We start from the raw sequence: 14,209 nt of genomic DNA, 5'->3' as shown, positions 1-14,209 counted from the left end.
GATCTGACAATAAATATTAATTAGTTTATGAATATTTCATGATCTCTCAGCAATCTTTTCATGATCTCTTTTTCATTCCTTCAACTGACTAATGCTGGAGTCCCTTTTTGCATTCCATGTTTTCAAGCAGTATTTGTCCTTTAGTAATTCTGTAATCCAAGAACAACTAGCTTGTCATCAATGAAGTATGCAGCCAAAATTTGGAAGCGAGAATACAACCATTTATAGATATTTGCACGTGATCTCACCCTAGTGTTGTGGAGTTTTTGGAGTTCCCCTCTCCACCCCTGCTTTAAATATTTATTTAAATATTTAAATAAATATTCATTTAATTTCTCTCTACCTGGGATTCTGACTTAGAGGGGAGCAGTAAAGTAGTTGCAAGCACTCTGTCCTGGGTGTTTGTGGAGAGGAGGAGGGAAGGTGTGAAAGCATAGAGTGTGGTCCTCTTTCTGGTAGATACCACTGGTTTGGAAGGTTCTGCTCTAGCAGCTGAGGGTAAGAGGATCCCAAATGGGGAGGAGGGAAGGAGGAGAATGTCTAAGGCACTTTACTGGAGGTAAGTAGCCAGTCTTTAGATGTTAACAAAAGCTTGTCGACTGTTTTTGAAAGCAACATGGAGAATAAAAATGATTTAAGAAAATTGTGAGCATGTCACTATTACTTTTAATTGCAAAGTTCAACAAATACTGTATTTCATTCCATTATTTAGTGTTAATAGCTTAAAAAAAACCAAGACAACAGAAAACCTTTCTACTTATCTAACACACGTTATGTTTCTACCTGTTTTATTTCTAGCATATTATCAAGTTTCACCGTGCCTCAAAAGCAAACAAAAAGCCGATGCAGTTGCCAAGATCTATGGTTAAATCCCTACTCTACCAGATCCTCGATGGAATCCATTACCTCCATGCAAACTGGGTGCTTCACAGAGATCTGGTAAGTGTTGCATGTATTACCTGGTTAAGAAAGTTTCACGTGCGTGTTGTTGGGTAGGAGAAGAAAAGTCCCTATTAGTAATCTTGCGTATCGATCCCTACAGCTCTTCCTGTGATTGTTGCAGGAGACCAACGGAGAAGTTAAACATGAAAACAAACTACGTTTTCACATTGTTTTTATCTGAGTCATCTGAGCTCAGACAATGATGCTAGATCCGGTAAAAGGATTGCAGATACCAATATCTGAAAACAGTACATGAGCCAGCTGGATATACGTTGGTTGAACATTCTTATAAGTTTGTGCATGATTTTGAAAAGGCATTTAAGTAGGAAAGTGATTGATACTCTTGTACATTGTTTGGCTTACGTGCAAGTTACCATAAAAGCAAGTGAAAGAGTAGTTTTTTCATGGAGTATTTCTTTTCCATGTGGTATTTTTTTCTGACCGTGGGAAGAGAACTATGAAAGAGTTGTCATCTTGAAATTTCTCATGACCTGAAGTGGCTCTTTAAGTTGATTGCAGATTACAAGGGCAGCCAGTTGCCTTGTCTTAGCTACCCTTTTCCCTTTAAAGTTTCCCACCACTCCTCATGCTTAAGTGAAGTGCTACCAAGGGATGCAAAAAGAAGAATACTAATATGGGTATAGTGCTCGCTGCCACTTGCATTGTACCTGGAATTTTTGGCATGAGACAAACAATGTGATGGTTAATATGCTAAATCTGTTCTAATAGTTATGCTATTGTAACATCGGTGGAAGGTGTCGTAGCAGCTGTAGTGTAATCTGTGTATAAAGCCACTGCTTTTATTTGGTTATTTTTCATAGTTGCCCCAGTAGGTCAGAATAGGGATGCATGCCCAGAAACTTATAAGTGCCAATTAAGTTTTGCGAGACATGGATTGTTCTTGAGTCTTTAATAGTAAATAGGAGTTTGAATTAATTTTTGGATGTAGAGTAAATCTTTTCTTAAAATATGTGAATAAACCTAAGACAGGCCTGGAATAAAAGTCACAGACATCTTCTGAAATAATTCTTATTTTATTTTTTGTCATAATACCTAATAACAGTGGGGTTTCAGGTTTTGGTAAGGATTTTTATTTTTTTTACCTCGTTCCTTGGTATTTATTGTCAGTTTTTCTGTTAAATTCCAGATGTTAGTATGTTTGTGTGGGGATTTTTTTTTCCACCTTTGGAATAGCAGCCATGAGCAAAAGCAGAAAGCAAGTACAACCCTGATTTTCATGCTACAATTATTACTTTCCTAAGGAGACAGCTGTTGCTTTGGCAAAGTGCTGAGAAGTAATTAGATACAGCTTGAGAAGGAACACCTGAAAAGTCTATATTCAGCTATATTTAAGGGAAGTGTATGTGTTCATGGAGCTATTAAATATATATACACTCAGATGCCATACATGAACTTGATACCTCGACAGCAAATACAAGATGGTGTCTAGGATAATAATAACAAATACCTTAAAGAATTTTCTTGCCGGTGTTGCTCTTTCCAGCCTGCAGCACCGGGTGTTTTGCATGACTAGTGCTGCTACTTTACAAGTGTTATCTGTTGATGTGTTGCAGCAAAGCTGGTGCCTAATGTCTCTGTCTCGTCTCTTGGAACTTTGGGAGGTGATGGTTGCTGTTACAAAAAAGACGACTATTTTTCATGGCACTGGAATGATAGTGCTTGATTGATGTTGGCATAATTGAGAAGGGAGAGGAACAGAAATTTGTGGAGTCCTAATATGTTCTTGGTATGAGAATAAATTTATGCTAATGGATTCTGGGATACCTCTGTGAGAGAAAGGAAACCATTTGTAAAATTGCTTTGGTACACTGGTGACTTAAAGGTGTATTCAGAATCTTTTGCCTTTTTAAAAATCATTGTGGATTTCTGAAGAATTCATGTATTTCAAATAGTTATTTTTATCTTGAACACATTAAGAAAAAAACAGATGTTATTCTGCATGTGTCCTGTCTGCTCTTGAAATTGGGAGTTAATGTAATCACTTAGTAACCAATTTAAATTCTCAGTTAACCAAAAATTTTATATATCTCTAAGTTTTATTCATATGCTCATACCTGTGGCTTTTGCTTCTAAGAATAGTATCTGGGAAGTGATTTTACTGGGATAAATTTCTTGCACAATATATCAATACTAAATCTCTAGTGTTGTCTTAAGATGAAGAGCAATTTGTCTGGTGTTTTTTCTCTTAGCTGTTTTAGTTTACATCCGCTGGAAAAATATTTTTCTATTTTATGTAAGCCAATATTTTGTATCAAGACACCTTGTACTTTCCTGGTTTAATATAACTCTGTTCTTACTATTTTTAGCATGCATTTGGATGTAGACCAAAGATGGTGACATCCATAAAAGTCATGTTATGCTTATTTCATTGCCTTTTAAAAATAAAATAAATTAGATTCTCAAAGAATATTTATCATAATATTAGTCAAATTCTCCTGAGCCATGGAAATGACCTTCAGAATTTATTTAACAAATGTTGCAATGAAAAAGTAGAAACATGGGAGGTTAGGTATTTGCGAGAGTACTTGCTTGGAGGTATTTGAAGAACATTCTTTAATCCTTAATTTGGTGCTGTCTTAAATCAGAGTTTTTAAAGCAGCTAGAATACCAAATGTGCTTTTCAAAAAACCCTTGTTCTCAATGGATCCATATTTTTAGATACCATAAAAATAATCTCAAGGAACAATTTTAAGAACAGCAGTAACCAACAAAAACATGGCACACTAATAAAACTGGTGAGCAATGTGAACTTGCAGACTTGCAGTACATGTCCTGCCCTTGGGCTGAGCTATTGGACTGTTTCTACCACAAGGAGACAGTCTCGTTCCCTTCTTCACTACTTCTAGGCATTGCCACCCATTTTAATGGCCTGGCAGGTGACACTCACCTGACTCATGGTGAGCTCATTCAGGGAGTTGAACTGTATTCGCTCTTCTGCAGAGCTCGTTGTCTGCAGGATTAGCTCCCTGGGGGATCTCACTGGGAGATAATGTGTACGGGAGCTGGCGCAGAAGCATGAGGCTGGAGCTGGTGGCAGAAAGCTCAACAGGTCGTTCTAGAATCATCTTCCATTAGATCAGATTATTTTGTCAAAATGCACCTCTTTAATACTTAGATGAAAGTGCAAGTGTTTTTAAAAGCTTAAATTCAATTGTGTTTCTAAATCAGTGTAACTTTTATGTTTACATTGAATCTCTTCTGATGTTAAGCCTTATGTCAGTTTAAACTCTTGCAACAGAAGCCCAAATTCAGGAAAGTGCCCCAGCTGAGGCAAATCATAACACCAAATACACTCTCACTTGTACTTCTAGAAATATGAAAATAATTTAGTGTATCTTTTAACTTCTTGTAGTATTTAGGGTATTTTGTTTCTGGGTTTCTTATCCTGAAGGTAGCTGAAAGGTGCTAACTAGCTTTTTAGATATAGGTTTTTTTGGCTAATTTAGAAAATATTAATCAGTAATTTTCTTTGCTGAAAGATTCAAACCAGTACAGAATGAGACAGGAGCATTAGAGTTTTGATTTCTTTGAATAGCATTAAGTCAGTTTATACACTTTAGAATTGACATAAGTCTATAAAAATCCGTACATTTGTTCTCCTGTCAAGCCATTTGGAATGGCATTTTGTTGTTGGGTTACACGTTGTTGGGCAACGACAGTTTTGCCTTTTCAACATTGCTGCACTCCTGAAAGCCGCACATGAGAGGAGGGAGGCTTTGCTGGCTCTGCTAGCTGCTGGGCATTCCATTATGAACAAGAGCTTAATATAGATAAATATTTGAGAAAGAACCTGTTGATACGAAGTTTTTGTTTTTTAAAGTACTCTGTGTATACACTGTGGGCTGGGTGCTTGAAGGAGATCTAAAATTGTGCTCCGTACCTTCAGTCAATAGCAAGTTAGAAGAAGCACCACGTGGATTACAGTATTTCAGGTTTTATTGTAACATGTTTGTCCCCTTGTCACCCAAACATGAATTATTTAGATTCTACAGGAATGTTCAGCAGAGGCCTTACTTTGCAGAGACGTCTGAAAATTGATATCTTCCATATACTATTCACGGTGTGTGTTCACATTGGCAACAGAAAGGATTTTGGCAGTTTTTCTTGTGCTAATAACCCTTCTGTAGTTGATGTTAGTTGCTTAAGGACAAAAGCAGGCAGAGACCATTTCTTTTAGAACTTGATAAAAGCAGTTTCTATATGTAACAGGATGTATTTTCCTGGAGGGAGGTATTATCTGGAAGATGTTTTAAGTGTACAGAAACCATATTCAGGAATGCATTTAAGATTCCACTTACATCCTTGAGTATTTCTTTAGAATTCTGCTTAATGTTATTAAAACAACTGGTTGAAAAATGAATGTTGGAAATCAAACTCATAGAGAAATTAAGGTATTTTTCCCCCTCCCCCTAGGATTGCGTTAAACAGTTGGTTTCAGCATTCTGAAATTGGAAACTTGCTCATTGCAATAGTTGTATAAACTAACTTTGTAAAATGAGCCAAGTTCCTAAAGTGTTTTTATTATAATTTTAAATACTTGTTGACTACAAATTTCCCAGTTTCCCAGGTTTTGCCCCTCTACAGCTAAATTGACTGCATGTGTCATTTTACAAATTAGAGATTAGTTTACAGCAAAAGTCTCTTAGATGGAACAGCAGTGATATAGGTGAAAAGACTCAACCTTTGACACACCTGTGCACTCACAGTTTTGATTTATGTAGAGGGCAGAGTTAACATGTTCTGATGGAACAAAAGGTGTCATGAGTCTTAACACTGCAGACATTTCAAACAAATTCCTTTTCACCGTAACAATCGATTTATGTTATTCTGTTTAGAAAAAAAATTGTGTTTAAACTGTGAGACAGAGGGTAGATTCTAGATGAGGTGGTTCCCTGAGCAGGCTTGGATGGATAACTTGATGCAGGAGGCCATGCTGCCTCTATTACTCTCTTCTCCACTGTGTTCCTCCTCCTCTGAGCTGGCGATTGGAAAACTAACATGGGTTAAAATTAGACTCAAGAAGAAGAGGTTGATCTGTTTGTGATTTCAGTCCCTGGTCTGGTTCAGCATGCAATTACACAAATGCTTATGTAAGGTGGATGTACGGGCAAGATGGATGTTTGTGTGGGAGCCAAGTGGACAAGGATGGGACATAAGGGCAGGGCAGGCTTCCATTTTTCAGCAGCATTGTCCTGTTCTGCTGGCAGTGTTAAGTGTATGATCTGCAATCCTCCTTCTCCTTAACCATTTTGGTACCTGTAAATTTGTTAGTGCCTAGCATTTGGCGAATAACAATAAAATAAGCACCTGAAATGTCTCAACATAAGAAATCAAAGATGTGGTGTTTTCGGTTGTGTATTTTGAAAAATCTAGTTACAGTTGTTTGGAATATTTTTTTTGCCAGTGACGGAAAGCAGAGTGAGCTTGTATCTCAGGTCGTCCAGTTTACAGTATATGGTGTCAGTATAAATATACCTTCTTTGGCAATTAAAGCAAATATGAACAGCAGTTGCAAGGAAAGGGTACTTCTGCTTTTGCTGTGGAAGAGAATGCATGGTAATGCGGTAGATTTCTGCAATCAAGTGACTAAATACTGAAGCAAATTCTTGGTGTAAGGTCCTTATATACTGCAGAACAGCTCTTAGGGTAGTATTTTTCAGTGAAGAAAGAAGGTTGTAGTGAAAGCTTAAGGATTGCTTTTTGTCACTTAGACAGCAAATGTTTTAGAATTTTGAAGCTGATAATTACTATCTCCACTCCATTGATATACCTGAGTTTATGGCTTATATTACGAAGAGAGACTAATAGGAGTAGAGAATGGGGAAGAAAAATAGGAAGAATTTCAGTGGGAAACTGAAGCAAGGATGCATTTATTTAGGTGTGGGTTTTTTTTCAGAAGGCACAGCTAACAAAGAGACCAAGAAGGAGAGTCAGCAAAAATCTTCCTTTTCCTGCCATTCTATCTTTCAGCAATCTCTGTGTAAGATGATGCGAGTTATAACACTGCATCACTGTCCTCACTGGTAGCAAAGACTAATTTTCGCAGGATTTTCATGATGTCCCATCCAATTGCAACAGTCAGGCCCAAATCTTACTTGAGCTGGCCTTTCCTTGTCACTTCAGCTGCTGAGTGGGCTAAGCTGCTGGTGCTTCCGTGTTCACATGTGGTTTTCTCGGTGTAACCCTTTCTCTCCAAATCAACCTTCTCACTCTAATTCCACTAAGAGGGGGAGGGAGGAGGAATCCAGCTGTGATGAAGACTTTGCTACTGTTTTCCCATCTCCAGCTTTTTTATTACCATCCCCTTGTCTCTTAACGTGAGAGGAGATCATGTATGTCTCCTGTAGTTTGCTTCACTATGTCGTCTGTACTAGCAGAAGCTATTTTCATTGTGTACTTAAGCTAATCAGTTTGTGTTTCTTCCCAGAGTGGATTATGAAGTGTCCATGCACTTCTGCCACCTGCAGAATTTATGGAGTGCTAATCTGGACATTTTGGGTGGAAGGACATAGTAGACAGCTGAGGTTTGATATAATTTTGACTCCGCATGTCTGCTTATAAAGCAAATGTCTGTAGACAGCCCTTAGGGTGATCAGACACATGAGCTCCCAGATTCAGGCTTCTTAACAAGTCCCCTGAATATCCAGCTGCTACAGTAACAGTAAACCCACTATCTTCCCAAGGGTAAATCTTCAGCAGAGCCACAAGATGCCTGTGTGATGATGGGTGCTGGCTCTGGCTGGTCACGATGGCACTCAGGGCAAGCTGTCTTCTCTGGTGTTCCAGCTCCACATCTCTTGTGGAGCAGCGCATAATGGGCAACACAGTAGTTGTTCACTCTCAGGGTTATGTGGAGATTGTGGGTTGCTCCCCTCAGAAATAAAGGAGAAAGAAAACTGAAGGGGCCAGACAGATGACTTTCTATGGGAATCAGCAACTTCTGTCTCCCTCGAAGGCACAGCCTATTCAAAAATGATTAAACTAGAGTTTCATCCTCTTAGTCATCAATTTGTGATTTTAAAAAAATAAATATTTATTATTAATTTACTCAGAACAAGCATTTCAAATGACTCATCATGATGTGTGTTTAGAATATGAACATTTTAGTAATTTTTCAGTAATTCATTTTTATTAAATTCAATAAAACTCCAATGGTTTTCGGATTTTTAGTTGACTAGTTGACTTTTAGTTTAGGGATTAGTTTAAAAACCAGTCATTTTCTCAGAGTAATTCTCCTCTAGCCAGTATGTAATCCTGCAGACTCTTACCATGGACCTATACCTGGACACTGCTCTGGACCTTTGCTGCCATATGACACAACTCACTTAACCTGTCTTTGTCTCTGTTTCATGATCTGTTATCTGTTTATGGGTCTAATTTGTAGCTTACTGCTTGATGTGCTATGAAATATTTGAGTGATAGCAGTATAATATGTGTGGTTTATGTAGTTCTCTTGATACTCTTCTTCTGATGATCTGGAAGTATTAACAAAGACTTAAGAATTAAAATAAATTACATGTTGTATGAAGGCACCAGAAAATTTCTTAGAATTTTAAGTGGATACTGACTTTTTAGTTCTGCTTTCATGTCAAAGCCTTTGAGAAATGAGAGAGGTCCAGTGCCCTCCCAAGAAGATTTTCCAGGCCAAAAAATAATTAGGGAAGCTACCTAAAAAGCAGCAGAACTGAAGTGATTTTTAAACGTCTCACTTGTATTTTGCTAAGCAAGCCAACTGTGGGTTTGAAAGATAAAATGTAGAATTACAAGTGTGGGAAACTCCCCTTTCACCAGCAATTCTAAAAAAGGATTTTTATGTGCTGATATCAAAAGTAAATTTAGATGTAGGTTCATGCATCCCTCTCTTGACAAGCAGCTGCTGTGTAGGAATGCAGAACTGTTGGGTCCTGCCTTCTGCCAGTAATTTTGCACTGGCTTGAAAAGCTTCTTGGCCCTATTCACCCATTTGGGCGCGTACATACCTCCTATAAATAAATAACGAGTCAACCTGTCTGCCAGTTTCTTTAAACTTTTTTGAGCCACTGTAATTGTAATCCCCACCATTCTGTGTCATCGTGTGTGTTTGTGTGTGTGCATGAGAAGGGTGCTCGAATGCACTTGCTATTCATGTTCTTCCCTAGCTGTGTATGGGCTCAAGCCTCTTAATCTTTATTAATCCATCTGCATGATCTCTTTGGGGTGAAGGGGACTTTGCACAGTGTCAAAGAACCTTAGTAACGATCATACTCAGCTTGCAGATTTCCCAAAAGAAAAGGAATGCGAGCTAAACCTATGTATTTTGAGAGATTAGACTCCATGATGACTTTAGAAAGCGAGTTGAATTTATTAGCTGAAAGGTTAACACATTTTTCCTCTTTTTATATCTGGTTAGAGGGGTGATACACCTTTTTATTTCCTGCTGAGGGACAACAGTATGCAGGTGCTTATATGTGTGTCTATATGGATACATACTTCCAGATAGATAAATGAACCAGAAGTTTTACATGCTGAATAGCACACTGAGTTTTATCCGCATGTGCTTTTCTGTTTTATTTCTTTTTAAATGTTAGGTGTTTATTGAGGGAGACCTACCCAAAAATGGTGCATTTCTCATTACGCAGAACTTTGCTTTTCTCCTTTAGTTGTAAAAACAAATCTTCACAATGATTTAGAAAGGTTTATGGAGACGTGCACAGAGTATTAATTCTATGGAGTACATGGAAACAGCAATTTTTCTGAGACTGACTAATGCATGCCTTTTGGTTTGTGGCAAGAGTATTAAGATGTTTGTAGATTAATTTTTACTAATAAAAATAATTACAGGTAAAGAAAAATGTTTTACCTCAGGTTCTGAAACAAGCTTATGCCCATAAAACCCTGACTGGATATAAATTCAGATGAGTCAGAAGAAACAAAGGGACTGATTTAATGTTCCTTTGGCTGCGTTTTGCTGCTAAAGTCAACAGATGACATATGGCTCCTGTGAGCTTCATATCTCTTTCCTGAGGTGGAAAAAGGGCGAGAAGGAAGCAAAAGTATTAAAGTAATTCTAGAATTTATTTGTTTGGTTTTTGGGGGTTTTTTTTGTCCTGATGCAGAAGAAACAGAAGGAAAATGTCATCTTTTCTAATAGCCCCAATTCAGATACCATCTGCTGTATGAAGGTTTGTAGTAAATACACAGTGTATTTAGCTTACTGGTGTAGCTGACCATTTGGAGTGAGCAAACACAGTTTTGTGTTCTAAATCAAAAAAAGCAAAGTTTGGAAGAAGCTTTTAAAAGGTTTCGTTTGTAAAATACCTTTTTTTTTTTTGTGTGTGTGTTGGAGAAAGTACTCTTGGGATAATGGGATTGGCTACAAGTGTGTCTATGAGATGATTTCTGTTTGGACTCATTGCCCATTCTGAATAAGGCTACAAAGATCGGCACCACGTTGTTGACATGTTCATATTTAGAGTAGTAGAAATTAATGAAGCTTAAAAGAACTATGTTAAAATTAGTGAAGACGACTAATGTAGCAACGTATAATCAAGAAAAAATGAAAACACTGTTGTTCTTCACATTTGCTTGCCGTCTTGTGCTTTCCCTTGTGCATTTCTCTTTATTTGCAAGCATACTGTAGGTATTAGTGCTTCACTACGATGTTGCAATAGCATTGCAGAATGTCTTGCATTTAAATTAAGCATCTTTGATCAGCGATATGGGAAGCTGCAGTGACTAATATGTCAGTTTATTCTTCGGTTCTGTTATGTGTGAACATTGTCAATGAAACTGGCCCTGCTGCTGAAAAGGACTGATAAGCTGGTGTTTCACTGATGGCTTATCTCAGGGCTTCTTTTTCTTCTCCAGCCTCCATCCTTTCTGCTTTCTGGCTAATGTTTCAGAAATCGTTGGCCTTACTGTAGCTCTAAGACCAAATACCACAGTTGTGTCAGGTAAGGAAAATCAAGGAAATCCTTTATACAGTCTGTGAGGTGGCCGACTATGTGAGGTGGTCTTCTCAGAAACTGGGCATTAGGTCTTCAAATTCATCTTTAGATAGGATTATGGTAGTCTTGTACTTGTTTTTCTGAATTTCATGTAGAAACACCTTGGAATTAAATTTTAAAGCCATTTTAATAAACACAGGAACAAACCTTCAGCATGTCTTGACCACTGGTAAAAGTATTTATATTTTTTCATCTATTAACAGTGAAGCAGCAAAGATCTCCAGACAAGAAAGGCTTGTCATAGGTCAAGTAGCCAGTCTTAAACACGTACGGTTTTCTGTATACCAAACCTCTGTACAAACAGGGCTTTTTAAACTATTCTTTCTCATCTCTGTTGTTTTCCTGCCCTCTGGAAGCTAAAGCCCATGTGAATATATGACAGATATTTTGACAGACCCCTGTTCCACTTTTTTCAGAGCCTCAGTGGTCTAAGAGCATGACTCGCTATGACCTTCTGGGTTCTTTTTCAGTGGCTTGTAGAAGCACTTCCCCAACAGTTCAATAACCTTCCTGTGTTACTTTCTAAAGTAGTGAAAAACAGTGTGAAAATTCTTTTATTCTATTTAAGTAAGCTGATGGCATCTGAAAAAATGGTTTTTATGTTGGGATTATGGTTTTGCATTCTCAGACAACCCTCCTTGCCACCCCCAAGCTAGTCCCCCTCTGTGATGCTTTGGTTCCTACTGGTATAATAAACTTGGAATTTAAATTTTGTTTGGTTTTGTATTAGTTTACTTTATATCTGTTTAACCACTTCCGAGTGGTTTTTGTTGTTGTTGAAGAGTTTTACCTAAAAAAAATTATCAAAATAGTAATAAAAATGAAGTAAGGTGGTACTAAGAGTTTAAGCGTGCTTATTCTGCTAGCTTAAATATTGAGCCTAAATCCCCAAACTTAGCATGATGATGTTCTATGTAGCTGATGTTCTCAAATATAATTCATGTCTAAGAAAATAATTCTATAGACAATATTTTGCATTCTTGAAATTCCCCTTGGAATGGAGGATTTCAGCTTCTCAAGCCATTTTGTCTTATGCTGTAATTGTTGCCCAAGAGTGGGTTTTTTTCACAAATGTGTCTTCTGTTCTACATTTTTCTTTAATCCATGAAGCATGCTTGTACATTTCTACTTTGATTTGCCTTTCATATAGTTACTTTTGATGTAACAGTTGTGGATGATGATTGTTAGAAGTATGAATTAAGTGCAAACTCCAGTAGTTTACATTTTAATGAGCTGATATTGACTTCTAATGCTATGAAAATTATTTTTGTGGCTGTTGAGCTGTGAGTATGATTAGCTATTTGTCAGCTCAGCTGAAACTAAGTCTCTTAAATGGGATGTTAAATTTGTTTTTGCTTCTTGAAATTCAGGATGTGAATTCCAGTCTCAGCCCTAAAACTGATTGCTTATCAAGTAAATATTAATTTGAATTCTTGATTCTAGAATTGCAGACCCATTTAGGTTTTGGGTAATGTGTGTGATTGAAATTCTGGTTATCTAGATAGTAAGAAGCTACTGCAAAATTATTCTACTAAATTTACTGCCGGCAAATACATATGCTACAGGTGGCTGACTGCTGCTGTTTGCTAGGATGCAAGATTTACTTGGAAACTTATTTCTCGCTGTATGTTTCCTTGCTCCGGTGGGGAGCTGCTGTTCTTCTTTGGTGCCAGCTACTGTAGCGGGATGGGAAGGGCTTGCAGTAGCAGTGAACATTTTCGGAGACCTAAAAGTCATCTTTTCTATGTAACATAAAAATACCTGACTGTATATTGCAAGTGATGTGTTAAGTTTGAAAAAATGGTAAACAAATTGAGCTGCTTTCTAGTTTATCTCATTTTCAAGGTATTTTTCCTCCTGCAATGTGGAAGTTCTTATGCTTATTTAATCCCTGTCTGTAGGGATGCATATCCCTTTATAACCTGTAGTTTACCGAAGCGCTGATCCCCTCGTTCTGCTCACTTACGACTTTTCTTTTTGCTTCATTGGAAAAATACTAGATGCTAATCTCTTTCTCTGGGGTGCTGTACACGGGAACATTCAGGAAAGTCTGCATTATCTATTGAAATAGATTAACTAAATTGTGTTAAACTTCTTTGTGGCTATTCTAAGTGGTCTGAAAACTGAGTTGTGCTCAATTCAGCTGTGCCATTGCGAGGTGGTGCTGTCTCAGACTGCCCAGCCTTCTGCTGCACCAGAGGCCATGCTGGGTACCACAGTCAGTGGTACAGTCAGTGATGCGAGTGTACTTCTCTGCTGTGGTTGTCCCAGCCTGCAGTCCCAGCACTAACTTTTGCCTTGACAAAGGTATATTTATTCCTGTCGAGGTGTTAAAGTGGGTTGGAGGGTCGTGACAGAGGAGCCCGTTCGCTACAACCATCTGCTGTCTGGGTGATTATCTCCAGTGGAGAGACAGGGTGGACTGCTGGAGGCCGTAGCATTTGAAACTCTACAGCTGTTCTGGTGCACATGAGTTGGAACCCTTCTTCAGCATTTAGGTAGTTTTAATTTAATTTAGTTGAAAAACTTAAACTAAAGCAGAGGGTATGGCTATGTGAACAAGTTACAGCAAGGCAGTCTAGGGTGTGGATTTACTCTGCATTAGTTGCTCTGTAGTAACTGCTCACCTGCATGTTTCTATCCTGCAGAAAATGCATAGTCCTTTGATATCTCACTCCTTAATGAGACTGACATAAAATCGCCTAACGTACCATCATTAAAACTGGACAGCTACTGTGTTAATTTCTCTGAGGATGATTTCATTAAAATACTAGTAACTAAAGTGTCGATATAATAATGACTGTATGGTTTGGGTGTTTTTTCTGACTGGTATGCATATGTTGAGCTTGTAGAATAATTCAACCTTTTGGGTACAGCGCAAGTCTAGTTTGGTTTTTAGTTCACTAGAACCACTTCAGTCTTACAAAAAATTGTGTTCAGAATTGGGTATGTGTCAGTATACCTTTTCATCTTATTTTCATCCCTTTTTATCATCAGATTTCAAGTTGTCAAATGAGTTAATAGCTTTTGGATTTTTAATAGGAGGGACATTACAGCCATTAAATCTGTATTAAAGGTATTATTGCCTCTAGTAAAAGTTCCCTAGACTTTCACCCTGGTCCTAAGTTTGTAATGTGACTGTTTTTAAAATGGGTATTGCAACTATAGAGAAGAATTTCAGCTGATGGCCATAGCATATACAAAACATGGGACAGAGTAACAGGGTGTAGAAAGTGCCCTGGTATGTTCTGAAAGCTAGG

General features: G+C 37.8%; 1 protein-coding gene across 2 annotated transcripts in view; it reads left to right on the top strand.

The window, feature by feature from the left end:
• The window catches only part of CDK19 (cyclin dependent kinase 19), a 120,795-nt gene that overhangs the window by 57,287 nt on the left and 49,299 nt on the right, over nt 1–14,209 (top strand). For both annotated transcript variants that reach the window (XM_074150283.1, XM_074150284.1), the window contains exon 4: nt 799–939. In XM_074150283.1, the coding sequence (XP_074006384.1) occupies nt 799–939 (141 nt within the window). The remainder of the gene's footprint in view (nt 1–798; nt 940–14,209) is intronic.

Source organism: Numenius arquata, chromosome 7 (genome assembly GCF_964106895.1).
Source record: "Numenius arquata chromosome 7, bNumArq3.hap1.1, whole genome shotgun sequence".
Lineage (NCBI taxonomy): Eukaryota > Metazoa > Chordata > Aves > Charadriiformes > Scolopacidae > Numenius > Numenius arquata.
The sequence above is the reverse complement of the archived record's forward strand: the minus strand, read 5'-3'. Positions and strand labels throughout refer to the sequence as shown.